A 23,757-nucleotide genomic window follows, 5' to 3' on the forward strand; every position below is an offset into this window, starting at 1 on the left:
GAAATGATTACCATCCTGACCACTCAGCAGGAGGGGTTATCTGTCACCTTTCATTGTCTGTCTCAACATGCATTTGATCAGCCTGGACAACCGCCAAATCTCCTCCATCCTTTTTTGTCACTAACTTGGTTGTATTATCTCTCGTCGCCCTCGCCGGTGAGTTTTATCACCTCCAGTCCAGGGAGGGGAGGGAAGACGAAGGATGATAAAAGGCAGATGGAGGGAGACCGAATGAAATGCAGGATGCGTGATATGCGTCTTCTGAGTTACGGTAAGTGAATAAAAAAGAAAGAAGAAGATATGATGTAATGCAATTTTAATGCTCAGGAATCTGCAACTTCAGCCTCACATACAGAGATAAAAAGGTGGAGGGAAAGAGGCAGAGGTGGTGATGGCAGAGGTGCCAAAACCAAGGGCAAAGTGTCAGACAGGTGTTTGTGTGTCAGTGTGTGTGTGCAGAGGGTAGCTAGGTCAATACAACTCAGCCCAGTGAAGTGTAACCTCATATCACCTCCTCTTGACTGAGCAGCATATCTGCTGTGCAGAGTGGCTGCTAAATCTCAGAGGTATTCCCTTTTGAAAAGGTAATTAAGCTTTAGGTACGGCACCCTGGAAGGTCGTTCCAAGCCAAATCCCACAGTAGATTAACATGGCATCACTGGACATTATTCATTTGACTCCTAAAGCGAGCATCTAAATTAGTCCATGTGGACTATTTTGCTGTGTAGACTTTTTGTAGAAGTTTGATTTTTTTTTGCATAACCTTGGCATCAGCCTGGGGGCACATGTGTGTATGTGTGTTTGCCTCTTGCATGAAGGATGAGGGAAGTGGTCTGGCTAATCCACTTTATTACAGGCGTCACACAGAGGGTGCCATGGTGCCTTTCAGCAGCATGATATTGGCATTAACTCCCTCCAAGCCAAGCACCTCTTATTCAACTCAAAGATAAAATTCCTATTTACAGTCCCAGTTTTATGTGAAAGAGGAGAGGGCAAAAAACACACTCATCCTCATCCCTCTGTAATCTGTAAGGGGGGTGAAACTTCATCATGGAGTGATTTCATGCCTTTATAGCACATTAAACCTGAAATCCTAAATATAGCATCAGACAGACCATTGCTGCCAACTCCCACTATGTCAAGTACATCTACCAATGATCCAGATTTGTTGGTCCTATAGTATGTTGGGGGTAAAGCGAGGGGCTATTTAAAACTCTTCCACTCCAGCAGACCCGGTCTTAACCCCAGGAATGAGCCATGAAATTACTCCATTTTGAAAGAGCAGAGGGGGAAAAAGAAAAATTCTGGTTGAAGCTTTAAAAATAAATATAAAACCCCAAACCCCAGGGGCTTTTCCCATGATGCATTGCAGTCTATTACCCACTGTGACATGAGACATTGTTGCAGAGGCTGGGGCTGAGGTTTACCTCTCAAAATCTATCAGTGTCACGGGAACACAGAAAGGGAATGGGGAGTAAACAATGGACATCCACAATGCAGACTGATTGAAGATAACAACACACCAACTCTCATCAGGACACAAACGAGGGAACTGCCAACTAAATATGTGTGTATGATTGTGTGTGTTAGCGAATGCTGGCATCCTCGCAGATGTGACTCACAATGCCAGCATGAGAACTCGCACATATCCACACATCTGTATAATCCCTGTCTGCTTTCATTTATGCCAGTGAATCAGAATAAAGCTGCAGAGAGTCTGTATATGCAGCCATGTGGATTGAGGCTGAACTCTGGATTTAAAATTAAGGGCAATTATGGCTTACAATGCAAAGTGTAGCCCAGAACCCAGGTGGCATTTCTGTTATGACTGTGCGAGCAACTGTTAGAGGTCCAACTGCACACTGAAAGCACATAGCAGACAACAACAAAGGCTGGTATGAGAAATGCCAAGCCGACCTTGGAAAAAAAGCAAAAAAGCTGGAAGGTCCATCGCTGAGGACGCGATGACTTTTATTCTCTAATTCTCCACTCTGGCCCCCACCGCACTTCCACAGAGTCAGACAGAACTATTGATTATCCATCACTATGTCAAAGAACATACAATTACAGATCACTTTAGATACAACTAACACACACACAGACACACAAATAGACAGGCAGGCACACAAACACAGCCCACCTAACTCCTCCACCCGAGGCCGCTGGCTGTCATGTCCACTCCTACTCAAAGGAACTCACTACATGTTTCACCCAAGAGGAAGAAAAAGAAGAGTGACACAGACGACGAGATGGGATACAAAGGTCTGGCATGTTTGTGCCCTGGAGGAAGAAATGAAGCCTGGGGTAAACGTAGGAACAGAGAGAGACAGAAAAATGAGCAATATGACAAGCCACAGAGGAGAGAACAGACGTAAAATTAAGGTTCAGAGCACAACATTAATATTAATTGCACCAGGAAATGAAGAAGGAAAAAGAGGGAGTGGAATGATGAGTTGATGAGATCATGTGATTGTCTGTTGTTTTCTGCCATTCACAGCCAAGCCCTCTTATGATGAGTCGGGGAGGAAAGATTAGATCTCACTGACAATCGATAATTCAGAGGGAATGTCAGAGAGGAAGGGAAGAGGAGGATGGAGGGATGAGGTCTAAAAACAGGATGTGAGGTGTGAACAGGATTGATCAAACTGGGGTACTGACAAGATCAGTGGGTGCCTGTACATGTGCACACAGGTTATCTGGTGTTTCTAGTGTTTGTGGAGTATGCTGGTTATCAATATGTGTATCCCGGTGTTGAGAAACCTGTGTGCGCTGGCTGAAATACTCAACCTGTAAAGACCCTGCCCAAGTTCTTCATCATATTCCATCATGTGTGCAGATGTGCTGTCAACCCAAGTAATAATGTAATTAATAAGTAAATGGAAAAAAAAAGATTATAACTGTAACTGATAAATTCTCCTGATCCTTTCAGTTTCCATTACAGATGGAGAAGCTAAATCTACTAAAGTGGAAAAAGCAGCAGAGTTCAGGCAGCCAGAAACTGTCGAGGTAACTCAGTAGGTTAGACACAACCGAGCTCAGATGATACTGTTATGATCATATACAGAGGTACTTGAGAAACTCATTCTGCATAAAATCAAAACTAATACAAGACACAAAACTGGGATACAAAAGTGCATGTACTCATTGATGTTTCTCTTAACCACACAATTCAGCAAAAAGCAGTCGTAACTCATATGGTTAATATAGTAATAGAAATAATTGGTGGTGACTAAAAACAGAGCTTAAAGGGAGAGTAAATATTAGACTTAGCAACTGTTTGCAAACACGTCGGTCAGATCAAATTAAAAGGTCATTGCTGGGTGCTTACTTCCCGTGCCCTTAAAAACTTATTAAAGGTTCGACTTTTTCTGACCCTTCATTAAATATTCATGACTAAATAAGCAACAGTCAAAGTTTAAGTTCAGAAGAAAAAAACAACAGTGTCAGGCAAGATTTACGTTAGGTTTATATATGGAAAAACTCAGCTATTTGTGCTTCATCAAGACCGTGTGGGTATGGCGTGGTGACCTGGCAACATGAGCAAACTGTCTTTTGATTTTGATTCAACTAATTCTCGATACTGATCCTGATCCCGGTGCACAGAGGTATGTAACATGTCCAACTTGAAACCAGTGAAAAGAGCACAGAAAGAAGTTTATGTGGGCTAATCAAAACTCCCTCATCATTCATATTAAGAAGCTGAAAATAGAAATTGAGAAAACAGTAAAATCTCCACATGTACTGAAACCAAAGAGCTTCTACATTTTCCAGGAGAAATTGGGATTTACAAACTACTGCACGTATACGTTGTAATGTTACTACTTTGAGCCTGAACCTTTGGTCTCGTCCACATAGAGGAGAGTAACACAAGCTCCAAGTCCATCAAAACATGCACCGCAAGCTTTGTGAACAGTTTTATCCTAAAGGCATCACCATACTGAACACACCAACCAAACACACCCCATTAATGTGCAATCAATTACGTGAACAATATCTGTGAGAATAATTAATTAATTAAGGACAATACTGACTTTTATTTCACTTTTAATGGCATATGTTGGTGATGAGTCTATGGGAAAAAAATGCTGGCATGTGTTTTGATGTATAGAATGTGAGTCTGAATGAATGAAATGATAACATTTATTTATTTTATAGCATTTTTATAGCATTCATTTTTACAGCATTTTATAGATTGAGTCTGGTTCTGTAGTGCACCTGAATTTAGTTGTATATTTTTTACCATGACAATAAAGAATCTCATCTTATCTTATCTTACTTAGCTGCGTTTGCATGATGAATCCATAGTATAATCAGCTCAGTGGATCTAGAAAATAATAATAATAATAATAATAATGATAATGGCTTAAGCACCAGAGATCTTCAAGGGCACATACTGCCAGTACACATTTGCATGATCTTGTTTCTGAGATATTGAATTATCATTTGACAAGGCAGCCTAACTGGTGAGGTAATCAGATGATTAATCTGTCCACACACATCCACTACACCGTTATCATTCACAGCTCATAAAACCTTTGACAAATCCAAATTAAATTAGCCTGTTTAGGACTTCCATAATTGATCCAGGCATCAGAAGGGATAGAGCACGAAATGGGGAAAAATTCAATAAAAAGGTCAGGTAGGCAGAGCATAACTTTATGCATGTTTAAACAGTTTTAAATTCACATATTCACACGCAAGCATCATAAAGGTTAGGCTTAATTGTATCCGGTCTGATTGGTTGAGTAATTTAATACTGCGAAAGGTCAAATGTGTGAAGTAGACTAATCTAACTCAACATCCATCTGAAACTTTGCTCTTTCACTTGCAGATTCAAAATTCAAGATGTTCCAATGCAGTGAAAATGAGAAAATGCTGGCATTATGTTTTTCTGCGTTTGTTGAATTACAGTAATTGCAGCTGTCACATAAAAATAACACATTATTCCTCAGCTTTCACATCTCGGTCCATGCTGTGATCTAAAATGTCTTCACAGTTGGTCTGTCATCAAGTCCATCCTTCTCTATTTTCTATTCCACTGGAAAGACTCCATTGATGGGGGAAATGAAATGAACAGAAGCACACAACTTCTCCACTTGGACAAGATTGGCTTTTTAAATATTTAGTGTTTGTTTACAGCTGTTCCCCTGAGCTGCAAAATGATCTGTCTGAGTGGATTAACCGATGTTTGGGTACAAAATATTAAAACTCTGAAATAACTATCTTAGCTTAGCACCACCGCCTTGACACAGGCACACACTGAATAAAGTAATTTAGCAGTTTATGACAATATATTGTCTGCACGTGTTTCAATATCAAAATCTAACCCTTTGATTTCAAGTGCAATTTAAGCTGATCATTTGGAACCAAGGGCAATAAGCCAGATGGTCTGCTAATGAACTCTAAAGTGATTCAAGCAATCAGACAAACAGGTTTAGCCATTATCTTTTTTTCAGAAGTGGAATTAAAGAAGCAATTTACACAAGCAAAACATGAGCTCACAACATGATACCTTCAGTGATAACCTGCGAGGCCCTCCGGCAGGGATCCAGCACGCTCTGTCTGCTGATCATAGAGATATCAGCTCCTTATATTCTCACATCATAACTCTTTACATGTATCTACAAGGAGATCGCCTCCATCTGCTGAGGTTAAACTTGCCCAAGTGGGTTGAGTGGAGTCTGTGCACAACCTCATACTCACACATGCTCGCTATCCTGCAACGAGAGTGGACTACAGTTCATTGTGATTGTCACATGTGGTCTGTAAATCGATGTGGTGCACTCACGCTGTGGCCTGTTGAGAGAATAGGATGCAGAGGACTTCAACACTCAATACTTTATTGAGTGTCCTTAAGCCATGACTATCACACAAGCACCCTATTTAGTTTGTGCATGCCTATCAGTGCTCCTAGACCTCTGTGACACATTAGAGAAGAAATGTCTGAGCAATGTAACATGGTAAAAATAACAAGCAATCAATAGTTCAAATACACACACGTACAATCATACACACAGGATATTGAGCAAACAATGAAGCGAATAAATGACCGTTGTGAGAGTCAGTTGATAATCTGCTCTACACCATCCTTGCATCTACACAAAGAGACGATGAAGGGATAAAAGAAAATACATAGCGATGAAAAAGAGGAGGAAATAGGCTTATAGAATGGGTGGAGAGTTGATGGGGAAAAAATAAAGATAAAAGTTAATGCTCCACAGAAGCTGAGAGGTAAACAGAAAGAGAGAGAGAGAAAGAGAGAGAGAGAGAGAGAAGGGCCCAGCTGAGAGAGAAGGAAAATGTGCCAAAGAATTGAAAACTGCTATTTACTGGGAGAGAATGAAACCTGCAGACAGGGAGTTAGTTTGTAGACGCTTATGAAGCATGAATGATTAGAAACAGCAACTCTGCAGCGTTGGTGGCAGATAGAGTAGTGGTATAGCACTTCTTCTGTCAGCCAACTGAAATATTTCTCAGGTCTTTGAAGTTTTTAAAGTTTGTTGTGCTCCCTTGTGACGTGATCTAGGAGGCTGCCTCTAATCTTTCCCAGAGGGGAGGGAAAGAAGACAAAGAAAGAAGAAAGGTGGGTTGAAGATGCAAAGGTTGTGGCAGGGGGCCACACAGAGAGGCTTAGGCAATACAACTGAGACAGGCGAGTGGAGGATTGCAGCACCGCCACTGGCAAAAACTATTAAACAGACGCATAAAAGAACTCTGCTCCATTTCCTCTACTTCCTCTCATTTCAACAAACAACAGAAGATGTAAACCAGAAACTTTGCCAGCGCTCGATTTCCTTTTAAAGTGTGCAGTTTGAGTGTGAATTTGAAAGAGACGCGACAAAACCAAGATTTTCTCAGCAGCGGCAGCAGGTGTCTTCAGTGGGAGAGTGAATGGTATGTGCGCACAATACAGTCAGACGTGTTTGGTACATGCCCTCCAGGAGCTTCTTGTTTTCAGTCTAACAGAGAGACAAATTAGCTCACACCTGGGGGTCCACTCTCCCGTCTCTCTATCTACTGCCTGCAATCCTACCTGTCTCTGCGGCTCTCTGCAGCATGCTGTGCTGATTGGGGGGTCTGTCTGTCCCAGCTTAATTGCCGCGTTATCAGCACCACTCCTGCACGGACACTCCGCCCAGGCCTTTCAGTCAGATGGACATGTCAATTACCCCCTCCTCTTACACACACTTGTTGTCGCTCACTCGCGTGGTTTGCTGAGGCTGTGCTGTCAGGTAACATAGCAGACAGCAGTTGGTACAAAGTGGCCAGTTTAGGATGAAACAGGCAAGGAAATCGAAGTTCTTTGTAACCCTTATGCGCACACGCAGGGAAATACACGCATTAATACAAATAAAGTCCCAGTAGGAGCTTCTTGTCCAGGCCAGAAGATCCCAAGGGAACGCCTCTACTCCCCTTTCCCTCTTAATCCCTCTGCTCTAAACACTCGCACAGTCTTTAAGGTTTTATTGCATTTTATTCCCTTAAAGGCACAGTTGAACATTTTCATCACTCACTTTCTCTGTATGCTGAGAGTTGAAATTGACACCACTCTTCTCCCGTTTCCAGTCTTTACAATAAGCTAAACAAACCACACCTTGGCTTTAGATTCATATGTTTAGGTTAAGGCCAAAATGGCAAAGAGTTGCTGCCTCCACCTTCTCAAATGTGAGAACTCCTACATCTTTTTTAATTGCATATACAGTATTTGGGATATTGAAAATGCTAATTTTTTTTCACTATTTCACATCTCACAGACTAAATACTTAACTGATTAACTGAAAAAAACTGTCAATGATGAGTCAGTTATAGAAATAATTCATTCAAGTTCAAAACACATCAGAGGCGTACAGATAAAGTCCACAGTTTATTTTATGTAAAACCAGCATCAAAAGTTTACGTTTCTCTCTGAATTCAATCACCAAAAATCTGACCTGTTGGTGTATTTGAACCATCCACAGCCACAATAGTAAACCTCTTGGAAAACAGAAGCAGCAGTAGCAGACGGTGTAATTCGGTGATTTAGAAACTAGTCCCTTTACCCATTTACTGTGGCAAATACATCACAGCAGCCCATCAACGTCAGGTTCTCCAACACTATTAGCTCTCTGTTGATAACTCTCCTAATGTTGACTCCTAATGACACCAGATGTTTCATAGACAGCACGGTGAGGGAGAGGCTACTCTGTGCTCCTCTCGGAGACCCACCAATTAATCAGCCTCAGTGTGTGTGTGTGTGTGTGTGTCCATGTCAACCTGTGTGTGTACCTGCTTGTTAACGCTGACACTGCCACTTCTCATGGTGTGTGTCGAAGCGATTTCAGTAGCTCTGTTCCAACATAGCACTGCCAAACCAGCTCTCATTTCTACTCTCTCTTCCACTCCACTGAACCGGTTTCCTTATTATCACCCAGCTACTCAGATGTCACAGAAAATCGTATGCATGCACGACACACACGATTTAAACACACTCCAATTATCCCCCAGACACATCATGTTAACAATGAGACATTAATGCGTGGGCAACCTCGTTTACTCGCTTTTTCATTTTCTATGTCACACCACACACACACACCCACACACACACACACGTATGTGCCATAACATCTACTCATATTAATCCAGTGGCTGATTGTGGGCCATTTTCACTTTCGATGAGAGATGACAAGAGAGAAGAGCTTTATTATCCAACCGTTAATTATTTCAGCCAGACTGGGTGAACCTCATGCCCATCTTGCTCCAAAAATGCCTCAGCAGGGTAACTTCACTTTCCTCTCCTGTCACCAATTTGGAGGCCTCTTATACAGTTTTTAAAATGTTTCAAAAGACCTGTTTCATCTCTGGTGATCCATTTTGTAGTTTCATTACAAAGAAGTGACAACAGACGTAAGATGTGACTTGTGTCAGTTTTAATTCCCAGCTGAAAATCTTTCTCTGCGCCACGCTGGCTGACTCAGCCACCAAGTGCAAGTGTGTGTGCACGTGCAGAGACATGCATAGACTGAATGTATGTATGCAGTTTGTGTGCAGCGCAGTGTGCCTGCTATTGTGTGCTTGCTCCTGCCAAGACCCAAAGCCTGCAGAGCACCAATGACCTGATATGTAGGGCGAGACTGAAACTCTAGGATGACAGCTTAGAGCCCGCCCCACCCCTAACTCTGACCGACAGCCCTGCAACCTCGACTTCCTCCCGCAACAATTGTTTGGGCTTGGTACCACTTTGACGGCAGTCATTCAAAGCTCAATATAACTGTTTCTGGGACCAAGTTCTGTAAAAGCATCTTAACTGGACTGAAGGACAAGACAAAACCAGATGAAGTGGAAGAAATGGTTTTAGTCCGATATGTTGAGACACTGAAAAACTGATGGCTGTTGATTGCTCAGAGCAACTGTCAAGAGCTGCAAAAGTCTTAAACTGCCCCAGGTGCATGTACAGAGTCAAAATATACATGCTTTTTTCTGTCTTTAAGTCCTACGGCCTTTATGACCAATGCTGCACTTAAGCAAAATCACATCCTGCTGCCTCTATCTCCCACTCCACAGGACAAATCCCTCCTAATCTAGGGATAAGGTACAATAGCAACACGTCTCAGCGGATTTCAAGAAAATCAGGTCAAAACGGTGCAAACACTCAAAAGAGCATTATTGTACACAAAGAGTGCAAAGAGTCACAGTCTGCTTTCTCACTACTTGATGTAAAGGAAGCAAAATGCCAAAGTACAGGATTAAAGGAACCATAAAGCCAAAGAAGACAAGGGTAAAAGGAAAAACAACTGCTACATGTGAAATTCCATACTATTTACTAATTTAGTATGCTCAAACAGTATGTGAGACCTTTTACGTACGTCCAGACTCTTAGCTTGAAACCAGTAGTACATACTAGACACTATGAATATCCCACAGTAAAAAATAATATTATTTCTTTATGTAAAATATGATCACCAGATGTTGTATAAGAGACTGACTGACACGGTAGCCACAATCTCTTTCTGCGAATGAATCATTAAATAGGAAGCCAGGAGAGGGCATATGAGGTACTGGGTTACATTTAGACTAAAAGGAATCTCTTCGGTTCAGCCTCCAGGACAAGTTTTGGTCTGTGACATCAAGAAAATCAGAGTCAGAGTCAGTTCTTATTTGTGATCAAGAGGAAAGTCTGATTAGATATACACGCATAGAGAAAGCTGCATGTCACATTAAACTACTCACAAACATTCATGCAGTCTGTGCATGTTGTAAATCTCTGCAACATATATTCACCAAGGCATGAAGCATTTCTTGAAGCTGCCATATGGCTGTTATATAGCTAAGCCAGAGCTTCCCCATGGGCTCAGCTTGGGAGGGAAAAAGGGAGAAGCTTGTGAAGTGAGAATCTAACATTTTTAATGAGCATGCAAAGAACCGTAAGACTGGGGAGGGCTTTTTTTTTTTATGTAACTCCAGAGATATATACGCAGTGATGAGAGCAGAGAGTTGAGAGACAGGAAGGTTGCACAAAAATAAGAGGATGTAATGAGAGAGCTGTGAGAATGAGGTGCAGCTGAGAGGAAACCTGAAAAACAGATAACAAATGCAGTGGGTCTGCGAGAAAAAGCGGAAGAGCGTTAGTTCCACAGGTTAACGAGTGTCACAGAGAGTTGAGCTGCATTTAAACAACTCTCTCCCCACCTCAGCTGTGGAACTGACACGCCAACACTTGGCTGCCTATTGACATGGTAAATTGAGGGCCCATTTGAGCAGCACTGTGACAGCCAGCCTCCATACACCCTGCCAGCGCTATACATTTGCAGGACACTATTACAACTCACATCAGGTGACATAGCAGGAGAGGAGAGAGAGACAGTAAAATGTGCCACAACGAAGTATGCAGCAGAAGGTGAACCGTGTGGAGGTAGGATGATTTTTTTTAAAAAAGTGTGAAATATAGGCTGAAGCTGCAGGAGGAGGAGCGGAGAGAAAGGGAATATCGAAAAACCTGATAAGAGTGGAATACTGAAAGCAAAATTGATTTCTATTTTTGGAAGAGGTATGACCGATGAGCGGAATGAGTCTAAAACATGTTCAATTTCAAAGTCTCTCTCTCTCTCTCTCTCTCTCTCTCTCACACACACACACAAACAGCTTTGTATATGCATATAAACTATAACCACAGATCACACTACTAGATTGCAAGAGGCAATGTAATCGGTTTTGCACTGCATAAACGTGACTTGTGCTCTGAATGTGCAAGTATGTCTGCCTTGTTATGGTGTAGCTGGAGTCATTAGCCATTTGGTTTAATGGGCAATCTAAACCACAGGCTCCACTGACCCACAGCACTTGGTAGGAGGAGCAGGCCAACCTATTAACAAAGAATGAAAATGCTCCAAGCTTACCCTATCACACAAGGCCACACTTAATTAGAGTGTTTGTTTAGCAGACTCTAATGGGAAGGAGTGAGTGGAGGAAAAGGGTGGACTGCTCTCCTTGAAACTGCTGGCTGAAAGACATCTGGTCAAGGATCAGATGCAGGACAAAGGATATTAGTGGAACATGGCCTTATCACCTATGATGCTATCTCATTTTCTCAGGACAGGTGGTGATGATGAGGAAAAACAGTGGATAATATTCATAAAGAATAAATTGGGCCAAAACAGTCAACTGAACATGCTGGAGGGGAACAAAATACAGTGCGTCCAGAGAGTGAATAAGAGTTTATGTGTTAAGTCAGTAAATAACAACAAAATGGTACATGAGGGATACAATCTATCTATCCATACATTTTCTATACCGCCTATCTGGCTGGAGCATATCCAGGCTGACTACGGGCGAGAGGCGGGGTACACCCTGGACTGGTCGCCACTCAATCGCAGGGCCCACACACAAAGACAGACAACCACACACTCTCACACTCTCACACTCACACCTAGGGGCAATGTAGAGTAGCCAATTAACCTAATGTGCATGTTTTTGGGATTGTGGGAGGAAGTTGGAGTACCAGGAGAAAACACAGGGGGCACAGGCAGAACATGCAAACCCCACACAGAAGGGCCCAGACCTGAATTCGAACCTGAACTCTCTAACCACTGCTCCACTGAGCTGCCCAGGAAACAACCCCTCTATGATATACCTAATTAATGCAATCCTTCAGAAAAATCACATCTCTTTTTCATTCGTCCCTGCAGCCTTTCAGTCCCTTTCCCTTGATCCCTCTCCCTGCACAGAAGGCTAATTAAAGGACAGAAATTGGATACGGGCCTGTGCGCACTCTAATTCAAGGAGAGGAAGGAGGGTTGAGGGGGAAGGAGGTGGATAAGTCGGACCCGGGACAAGGGCGCTGGATCAGAACAGCAAAGCCTTGTCATTTTTGGAAGTATTAAAAGGATGACAAGGTCAGCAATGAGGGCAGACTGGAGGAGACAACTTAAGCGTGATTCCTCCGAACAGAATCCAAAATCAACCACACTTCTGTTAATCCACTGCTGATTTATATTCTCCCCATTTACCACTCCATAAATCTCTGAAGGACCAGGGCGTAAATGTTTATCTACAGAATCATCCAGTGTCCATCCCGCCCCTGCATGCTGGATCAGAGGTCAAAACAGCTGGCTGAGAGGACCACTTGACAAAACCTTTCAACAGTAACTGAAAAAGTTTTCGGTCAACATCATCTCTCGATGCTGGATTAGCCACTATTAGCATACCACACCTGAATCTCCAGGTGGACTGGCAGTCAAGTTGCAATGTGGGTAATGTTGGTGTCTTCCTCTGGCAAGAGTGTGTGTAGTGAAAAGAAGACAGTATCATTTGTTTTAAACTATCTATCATGAGTGAGATAATATTATAGATAAATAAAAAAACAAATGTTAGTTGAACTTATTTGGAAAAGAAAATAAAGAATTTTTGGCATAATCTATAAGAGGTTCTTCAACTGTGAGAAGAATTTTTGAGCACTTCTCCTGTCAGGGCTCTTGTCAAGACATTTGAGGGATTTCAGACACTATATGAGTATATACAAACACATCCCTCGCTGTCTTTCCTCTGGCCGTTTTGTCTTTACTCCTCTTTCTGCAAGTCGGGTTCAGGCCAGGTGCAGCTGTAGAGCTGCAGTGGATCAGGCAGTTGATGATGGATAACAGGAGGATGTGTGTGTGTGTGTGTGTGTGTGTGCATGTGCGTGAGCTCAAAAGGACTGTCCATGCATTATACTGAGTAACACACTCCCCACTGTGAGGAAGCAGAGGATGATGATGGACAGGGGAAGGAGGTTAACAGCTTGCATGCTCATACTCTCACACACATAAAATTGCTGTATAATCCCACTGTGCCACTGTAACTGAGAGGGTTAACACACTATTACTGCATTACTTTACTACAGAGGCCAGAAACACATTTGGCTGCAACACCAATTGTGCCAAATGGACGCCGTCTCCAGCAGGCGACGTAATGCATGCCAGGAAAACAACAAAGGGTGTATTTGTCTCCACACCCCTCGCCTCCCCCAATGTCCCACCCACTGAGGTGCTGGCTCCCCCTCTGCTTCATCTGCATGTTCACACACACAAACAAACACATGCATGGATCAAAACACATGCACACACTCACATGCACATGTACAGATTGGAATCCTGTGGCATAACAGGAGCGCCCCACTGGAAAGGGGAAATTATTTCACAGTTGACTGAGCCTATAACTGTGTGACCTGATCAGAAGAAAGGGTGTGTTTGTGGTGTGTTTTGAGAAAAGGGTCAACAACAGACAGTTGACAGTTTTTTTGCTTAATGCAGAAAAACTGTCAACATTGAGTATGTAAGTATTTATGAACAGAAAACACAAGAGAAAGTTATAAATTTTTTCAAGTGTTTTTCCATCATGCTTTCTAAGAAGGCTACAAACAAGAAATTCACCATGCGTCCTCCTCTTTTTCTCTTAGAAGAAGCATCTGTGTTTTTCATTTTTGTGTCATTTCAGCGTACTTTAAAAAGGAAGAAAATCCTATTGAATCTGATTTTATTGGGGGACACCTCCTATATTCACATTTCTTCACACCCTTCTGCCCCCTTCCAGCTCACATGTCCATCATGTAGGCAAAGAATAGACACCATCGACCCTCCTCCAGCAGAATATCCACCCACATGCTCAGAGAGACGTGGGGGTTAAGATAAATAAGTAGGTTGTTTTTTGGATCCTGCTGCTTGTCTCGCTGTGGGCCTGTCAGGTTGATGGTGAGCACATATGTCTGGCAGTACATGGATAGATGGAAGCCACTCTGGTATTCTCTGCACCAGCCCAGATCTTTGGATATCTTGCATGCTGAGCTTAGCCAGGCCTGCCTTTTGGAGTCGACACACACGCAAAAACACACAGTGGTTGTCCTCATATCTATTCTTGATGTGAAAAGGGAATAGACCAAGCTGCTTTCTCTCTCTCTCTCTGTCTACCTCCACCTCTATTGTCCTTCTCTGAAACCAAATGTAGTGCTCACAGGTTTATGGCTCTTTGTACCAATCAAACTGCAGTTTAAATTCATGTCTGTCCATATGCAGTAACTGATATCGATAACCGACAGAGCGCTTTGTCACACGGTGCAACGACAGTCACCTGAAGTTCAGTATCAGCAAAACTGATGTTGTTCGAAAGAAGCAACAAATTCTAAAATGTGGATACTCTGAACACATCTTCAGTCTGGCAGGGCAGGAAATCTACACAAAAATTTCAAGTTGGGCAAGATTAGAGTCACCATTTTAGTATGTGACCAAATGTGAAATGTGGTCGCAATTTCCTGGAGTTGAATAATGGCCAGAAATGTGTTTTTGCAGAACATTATGATGCCACAGTAAAGCTGACTTTTTGGATACAAAACTTGATCATTTTATTCTACTAGACATGTGAATTTTTGTCATAACTGCTCGACAAATTCTTGAGTTACGTCTAAAACTTGTTCTGTGAGGCCACGGTGACCTCAAATTCTCATTAGTTCATCCTTGAGTTAAAATGGACATTTGTGCCAAATTCGCCTTCAAGGTGTTTCTGAGATATCGTATTCGCGAGAAAGAGGCGGACAGCCTGAAAACATAATGCTTCTGGCCACGGCTATCACCAGCACAGAAGTAAAAGTAAAAAAACGCTTTTCCTGGATGTTGTTCACCGGACAATAGAGTGACCCAGTAGCCCCATATGTACGGCTGCTTATCTCAGATATGACAATACAGCCAGATGTCCTGGGCGACTTAAGCAAACGTTTGATGAATTTTATCCATTCTTGAATAGTCAAACATGGGGGTAGAACATAATTATGTAGCGTGACTCGCTGTGCTGAAGGCAGCACGAAGGAAAATGTAATTTTCTTTGCAATTTACATGAAGATGAGACAAAAAACATCTAGTATACCATTTTAAATGCAGATCACTGCTTGTAATTGAGAGTGTTACAGGACTGTCGCTGGCAGACTACCTAACAGTCAAACTGCAATAGATATGAGTGCAAACACTACCAATCAATTCGGCTATACTGTGTGTACTCCACCAACAACATTCACAATTCACAATCTGAGGTTGTCAAAGACAAGGATGTCCTGCAGTTAAAAAGTGAACTGCCACAGTGAACAGTTAACCCGTTCCCTATGAAATAGCATAAAACATTCTGAAAAGTTTAAAATCTTAGACACAAACCTTAGCGCTCCATGGTCCCAAATCAGCCTTGTGTATTATCTTTAAACAGCGCCACAGCCTTTTTTGACCAACAGCCTTTACAGTTTAAGTGGCACAGCACACTGTCAGCGCCCAGGGCACCGAGTAAATTAATGATGCTTATGTAAACTATGGATTAATTATAGATAGCCCAATGTGTCACTAGGCACATATGCGTATCTGACTGAGTGTCCTACCTGCAGCCATGTTAATGAAGGGCTAACCTGCTTCAGTAGACGGAGGACAGATGGAAAACACACTTGGCACAATGCTGATGCTCTTACACACATTATTGCCCTTGAGCAGAGGCTCTGATTAGGCTCCACTTAAGTTTGGTAGCCCGAAGCAAGCACCAACCAGCCAAGCACAGGAAAGAGAAAGCTGCAGGATGACGACGAAAACAACAACAAAACAATCCAAAAACAGGATATTGGTGGATCGTCGGCTTTGACCCTGGAGCTGCATGGGGAACTGGGCAAAATTTCTCAGAGGCCTAAAAGCAGACAGTTGTTTTTGGGTTTCCATTTCAACATGTTCACTTATAACTATTTTGCTCATCTAAGTTTCACTTGAAAAACTACCAGACATTGTTTTTGTTTGCAGCTTCTCAGATATGACAGTTTGCTGCTTTTCTCTATTTTATATCATAACAAATTGAAAATTGGGGAGTTGGGGGCTGGTGTTCAAAAACAAGCCACCTGAAGACGTAATCGTGGGCTTATTCTGGGAATTTTGATTAGCATTTTTTTAAAAATCATTTTCAGATATTTAATAGACTGATCAGTTGCTTGAGAAAATAGTTGCCAGATTAATCAGGAAATAAAAACAACTTGCCTGCCCTAATCTGAACACGCAAAGAAGAAAAATCATTTTTCCTACTGTACGCTACAAAAAGTAATACCCATTTCTTCAAAGCCAATTTAGATGTTTTTGCCACTAAAAAACAAAACAAAAAAACACACATACAAATCAAATGACTTTTTTGGTGAAGTCCTGGTGAGCTCCATTTCTTTAATTTCATACACATCAGAGGGATTTGATGTTTTTGAATAAAGGATCTTACCCGTTAACAGCATTTTGTCTCTGTTATTAGTCAGAAGAACAAGGGAGGAATAAAGAATGCTGTGCTGGCTGCAATCCATTCAGGTGAGGCAGTTGCTCGCCCACAAATACAGACCGTCGAGCAAAAATAGTCCCTGAGAAACACTGAACTTCCAACCTTTCTCTGTTTTCGGTGCAGCAATGAAATTGTGGGCTGCTGAACTGCTGTAAGAATGCTGTTAGAATAATGCAAAACATTGCATCAGTGAAATGCTTGTCAGCTCCACTTGTGAACGCATGGGTCACTCATAAGTTTCACAGTGTCAAATTCTAGTTATCCTGATAAAAAAGAAATAGCAGTCACATTATCTGAAATCAGAGACAACTTTGATGGTTAAGGTCAATACAAAATTAAGGAAATTACAAATATAATATAGTCTCTATATGGATATATACTACACCTAGTTACACTTAAATTGAACCATAATCCGTCTTGTAAATCTTATTTTCATTATTATTTTTCACAGAAACAGTATTGCCCCTAACATGCTCCTGTGGAAATATTGTCTGACTGTACCGCTGAGGTCTAATTTGAGCTGTACAGTCTCAAAGTGCTGTAAGATCTCGGTGAACTCATTACTGAGTGCCACGTTAAGTCCCTGTGTGAATACCGTGGGGCTTGTTACAATGAAGGGAAGAGTAAAGCGCTCTTACCGTCCACAGCCATAGTCGGTCTCAGCGTGTATCTCTCCGTGGTGTCAACAGTACTCTCCCATCCTTCTGCCAGCTGGATAAAATGTACTGAGTGTGAGGATGAGGATGAAGAGCGCTTCTTGCCCTCTCTAAGCCACTATGTGAGCATGGACACGGCTCTCTCAAACACAAACCTGGATCACTCTCCCCCTCTCTATCGGTTCACAGCCATTTGTTGTCTGGGACGCCGGGACCAGTCCGATATGAAGGGGTTCCTTCTGAATCTCCGCCCCCCTCTCCGTACCTGACCGTCGGGAGACAAAAGGTCATTACGCCCCGACACCAGCTGTTACTGGATACACACTAAAAGACGAGATGCTTCTCTGTCGCTCCCTCCGTCCCTCTCTCCCTCCCTCCCTCTCTCTCCTCTCTCTCTCTCTCTCTCACACACACACACACACACAATTTCTGAATATGTCCATGTTCCACATTGTGTACATAATAAGCATAAACGTTTGTAAAAAGTCAACACAAGATTTACAGAAAATTACTGGAAAAGTGATGACAATATTAAATATGTTTGGATAATATTATCAAAAGGAACATAACTGGGAAAAGTCTAACCTAAATATAAGATCAAAATGAATTTATGTCATTTGTCAGTCAGGTGTAGTCCCCATACTGCTGTCCTCCATGACTATTGGTTATGATCGAATCTGAGATGTGGGAAATGCAGACTGTGTTGAAAACAACCAGGAGAAAGAACTACAAGCCTCCTAATTTTCCAGAAAACTTAAGTAAAAGTAATTTCTTCTGAAACACTTGCCTTTGTGTCTGACTGAATGTAAAACACATAAAGTAGTCCCCTGAGAAGCTCTCTGTAAGGTCTGCCTGGATTCTATGTATTGGCAGTAATGAAAACCTCACGCTGTGTGCCAAGTCGTTTTACTTCTGCAGGTTGCAAACTTGTAGACATGAACCACCGTCTTGCATTCACCACTTCGGCTCTGCGCAAGCAAACTAAATCAAAAGTGAGCCCCTGTCTCAGACTAACAGAAACAAACCTGCGAGCACTCGTGAATGCAGCTAATAAGTCAGCCGTCAGCACGGATCAGCTGCACTATGCAATGCAGCTCTTTGTGTTTACTTTCAGTCAGACTCAGAGACTTGTGTGCTTCAGTGATTTCTGTTGCTTTTTTTCTTTATAAAGCTGTTAAAAATTTGCACTCCTTGACCCAAACGTTTCCCATTTCTCTACTGAAACCTTTTTACTGCACTCTCATGAAGTTGTGAGTCTCACGAGTGACACATAAAAATATAAAAACAAGTCGTACCCATACTCTGGCCTCCTCCCACAATCCCAAAAACATGCACATTAGGTTAGCTGGCTACTCTATATTGCCCCTAGGTGTGAGTGTGTGACCGTCAGTGTGTCAGCCCTGTGACTGACTGGCGACCAGTCCAGGGTGCACCCCGCCTCTCACCCGTTATCAGCTGGATGGATGGGGGGATGGAACTGCCAGTAGTAGAGGGTGAGATATCCTGATTTTTAGTCCCTGGTAGAATCAAGCTTCAAAAATGTTGGATCCTACAATTCAAAACTGCCATCACAAGAAGAACAACAGCATCAGTCATGTCAAGCAAGTGTTCAAGTGTCCAAGGTTCCCTGCTGTCATAGTAACTTGACAGAAACAACATGATCTATCTATCTATCTATAGATATATCATGTTATTTTTAAGGTCCCACAAAGCAGTCATTTAAATCCAAACCACAATCTTTCCCTTAACCTAAACAAGTCATTTTTGTGCTCAAACCTCGTCAAACTTTAACCATGTCACAAACTGATATATTTTTCAGCCTTGATTTAGGCACAGATAAAATGATGTCCTGCTGATAGCGGTGTACCATTTTGTCTTTCATAAGGCTTAGAGGGCTCATTTAATTTGGAGGATTTATTGTTCAATACCCATAATGCAACTAAATATCGTCTTTCATTAGACCTTTCCTGCCAGGGAATAGTTATTATTAATGCCTCATCATTCAAACTCTGTACCCTCAGTGTGTAAAACTGATTTTCTTTCAATAATTTCACATCTCAAACCCAACCTGAGATAACCTTGATGATATCAGAATAATCTCAGTATTTTTTGTCAGACTTTAGAGAGTTCCCTCTTGTACCTCTGCCAGAAGGCATTATACAGCTGTTTTTATACTCTCCGAGATGACTAAAGTGACTTTTTTGTGTAAAATCGACAGTGTCCCTTTTAAAGTGTCGAGTCAATCTGTCTGAATCAGTAGAAAAGTCATGAGCATGTGTGGGCTGGCATCTATGCAAACACACAGTCTTTGCACGAAACCTCGAAACAGAAACAAGGAGGAGATCAGCTGGATGCTTGGAGAAAAGCCTAAAAACAGCCATCCCCCGGAAGACACCCACGTCAGCCGCTATTTGCCCATCAAACAGCCGAACATCACTTCAAAGAAGAGAATTTGGGAGCAAGTTGTGAGCACGTCTTTGTCAATGTAATCTCACAACATACCCAGTTAATTGATTCTGCTTGCATTCAGATGCATACAGACTTCTCAGCGTTGGTACTTTTTTGGTCCCTGACAGACTTCAAGACAGTCCGTCAGTGGATGTTGGAAGACGACGTCCCTCCCCAAAAGCCCAGGCAGTGGATCATCAAAGGGTGCACACCGAGGAACAAAGGACTAGCCGGTCCATCTGGACTTCGTCAGAACACGCGCTGACTGGAAGTGAAAGCATTACACACTCATTCACACAGAGACACATAAAGATTTATACCCGGTGTTTATGCCAGCAGTCTGGACATAGACACACACATACACAGACATTTGTATTTGTTCACTCATATTCTTGGAGACATAGCTTAATTTAGAAGTGTGCTACCATGTGCCTGTAAGGACATTTTGTCCTGTAAAAAATTGAACAGTCAAGGCTTGTATCTTTAATTCAGAGGGCGGTCAGTGCAGTGAATAATGAATAGAGTGGGACCTGCACAGATCAAGGGGTGAGACATGCCAAACATCAGTCCACTGGGTGTGAGGTGGCAGAGAAGCAACAGTGAAAACAACTGTCACTGCTGTGGAAAGAAATGTTTGTACATTGTTGTGTGGTACTGCATGAACATGAGGGAAAAGTAACTCAAGGGAATGGAAAACTATATTGTTCATGTCCACTCTTTTCTCTCTTCATTTTTTTACTTTGTAGTCAGGTGTTCCAACTAAGAGTTTGGTTAAAGCATTGAGATGCTATCCCAGCTGAGCAAGAGGCGAGGTACACCCTGGACTGGTCGCCAGTCAATCGCAGGGCTGACACACAAAGACAAACAACCACACACTCTCGCACTCACACCTAGGGGCAATGTAGAGTAGCCAATTAACCTAATGTGCATGTTTTTGGTATTGTGGGAGGAAGCCGGAGTACCAGGAGAAAACTCACGCAGGAACAGGGAGAACATGCAAACTCCACATAGAAGGGCCCAGACCGGGATTCGAACCTGCACCACCATGCTGCCCCACTGAAACACACATACATAGAAAAATACATGCACATAAGTTGACACATATGCACATATGACTTGATCTGTCTCATATTTTGGAAAACAAAACAGTATGCTTGTCCTGCAAACAGCCAGATTGTAGCTGATAACATGGCGAAAAAACAGTGACACTCTCTCTCCCTCTCTCTCTCTCTCTCTCTCCCTCTCTCTCTCTCTCTCATTTCCTCAACAGACAGAGAGGCTATTGATACTGGAGTGTGGCATCAGCCTCGCCAAAGCTGGTGTCATGGTGAATGGCTGTGCCTGATTTGGCAGTTAGCAATAATGGTGCCAAATAGGTCAGAAAATAGAAAGAAAAGAGCAATTGAGGAAAGGCTGGACCAACATTGGGTGCATCTAAATGCTTGGAAACAGAAAAATTCAAAGAGGTTGGATTTCAGTAGAACATAAGCATTCTCTTCTGCCTGTACTTAATCCGTTCTGAAAGAGAGGTCTCTTTCAGGTGGAAGTAAAGGCAGTCTAATGAATTCCCGCAGGATGCTATTTGCTCCACTCAGATGAGTGCAGATGATAGAGAGGAATCCACTTTATAGTGTTAAGTTGTGGCCCTGAGCTGTTTTCCTAATCAGAGACCTGGGGGAGTTTTCTGTAAATCTGTGTGCATATTGTAGAGATGTCTCCTTTGAAAATGCTGTGTCCCCTCGTCGGACTTATTCAGGTTGTGGAGCAAAAGATGACAGAACCTATTTGAGAGATATATTCCCTTTGCCACTCCCCCGTCATCACCTCTTGTCTCCTGCTCTGCACCCTGGTGTGTGTGTGTGTGCGTGCGTGCGTGCGTGCGTGCGTGTGCTTTGTGTGTACGTGTTTATCTGTGTTTATTCTGTTTGTGTGCATGTGCACAAAGGGATGGAAAAGGAAAGTGATTTTTAATTCCACTCACTCCCTGATGGTGACCTCTCTGTTATGCAAATGACCACAGTGTAACAGACAGTATCTGAAGCTGAGCTGTGATACAAACACAAATCCCTTCACTCAATTACACATACACACACACAAATATACTCGCAGGTTGGTCCAAGCACATCCATCTATCTGTCTATCAAATTCCCTCACATATTGGATGGATGGGATGACAGTCTTAACTGAACAATTGAGACTGTTATTCTGAGCCTGTGGTTGAATGCCATTAATTCTTTCTGTACTGTGGCACAAAACCAAATACTCTAGATACGCACTTATGTATGCATGTAGAGCTATACAAGTGGGGACAAATCACGATAAATAAATGGGAAAACACAACAAGTGCAGATGCTACTACACATGCATAATACAAATGAAGCAATCCCATTCTGCTGCAGTCTGGGATTTGCCCAAACCACCTTAACATGCCAAGCTGATTTTAATTTTAAATCAAAATGACATGGCATGGTTTGGGCCCGCTTGTCCCCGCAGATTGAAATGTCACTGCAAATCAACACAGATTTAGTGTAAGTGAATATCTTTACTCTGTGATGAAACATTTCTATGCTGATGAGAGTGATCTCTTTCAGTATGATAATGACTCCATCAACAGGGCACCAGGGGTCATACAATGGCTTGATGAGAATAGAAAATGATATGAATCATGCCATGGGCTTTGCAGTCATCAGAGCTCAACACAACTGAACAGCTATGGGAGATTTTGAACCACTGCTTTCTATTGTCAGTTGTTTTGTTCTTCTGACAGGAGGTCAAGGAAGTCAATGCTACTCGCTGATCATGTTTGTCTTTCTCCAGAGATTGTACGTCGTAAGCGTAAGAACTTTACCATGACAGCATTTACAAAAACAGTGCATCAAAATCACAAAAATACATGAATAATACATAAAACTACAAGTGTTTTTAAGTATAAATAATATTCTATAAATACTTAGAAGTAACTAATTTCACTAAATTTCAGCAATTCTTATTAGTACAACTTTAATTTACTAAAAGTACAACAGAAATACATCCACATGTACAACACAACTAATTCTACTGCTTCTGAGAGCGTATAAGTATACTTAAAGGAGTATAGCTTTTATAACCAGAACATAACTCTTCATTTTAGTCCTTTCTGCTGTTATCCGCAGCCAGAGAGCAGAGCAACACCATAAACTCATCCACTGTCTCAGTTCTAGTTCATTGTATTATCTTCTTCTCAATGTCTGTTATTATCTTCACAAGGGAACGATTCTCTGAATGCAGAGTGCTGAAGATGTGAACAAAATCAAAAATATGGATTGGGTCTCGGCTGAATTAAGACAATACAAAGATTTTCTGGCTTTAAATAGCAGACAAGAAGACAGCCCGGCATTCACATAATTTTTCATACATATCTAAAAAAGTCTTTGCGTCTGGTCTACTGGGGGGGAGATTGTGTCCAGGCTTATTCAAAGTTCATATATTCTCCCGTCTTACTTCTGTGTTAAACCATCTCCTTTCCTCTCACTCTTTCAGTGTATGAATCCATGTTTTGCTGTCCTTATCTGTATAAACTCAGTGTAAGAGTCTCCTCTCTTTCTTGTGGGGGGGGGGGTTTGGTCAGAGCAAACAGACAGTACGTTACAGCCTGATCCACTGTGTCTAAATAACCCAGCTAAATACCAGTCTCAGTCAAACGAGAGGTCAGGAGAACAGCTGCAGTCAATAATCTCATTTAGCTGCTCAGCCGTCAGGGAAACAAAACAGCTCCACTTTGGATCGTGCTAGCTGTCATACATTTAAAGTGAAAAATAGGAAAACCATTCACTTGCTCTAATGTCTCTCTGTCGTACTGTAAACCTGAATGCTTACAAGGGAGAACATGGCA

At 42.1% G+C, this 23,757-nt stretch overlaps 1 protein-coding gene across 1 annotated transcript in view; it reads right to left on the reverse strand.

Moving 5' to 3' along the window:
• Nucleotides 1-17,761, reverse strand: part of samd10b (sterile alpha motif domain containing 10b) — a 43,846-nt gene extending 26,085 nt beyond the window's left edge. The window contains exon 1 of the mRNA XM_046398115.1: nt 17,421-17,761. Within this exon, the coding sequence (XP_046254071.1) occupies nt 17,421-17,433 (13 nt within the window). The 5' untranslated portion in view covers nt 17,434-17,761. The remainder of the gene's footprint in view (nt 1-17,420) is intronic.
• Nucleotides 17,762-23,757: the final 5,996 nt, after the last annotated feature.

Source organism: Scatophagus argus, chromosome 8 (assembly GCF_020382885.2).
Source record: "Scatophagus argus isolate fScaArg1 chromosome 8, fScaArg1.pri, whole genome shotgun sequence".
Taxonomy (NCBI): Eukaryota; Metazoa; Chordata; class Actinopteri; family Scatophagidae; genus Scatophagus; species Scatophagus argus.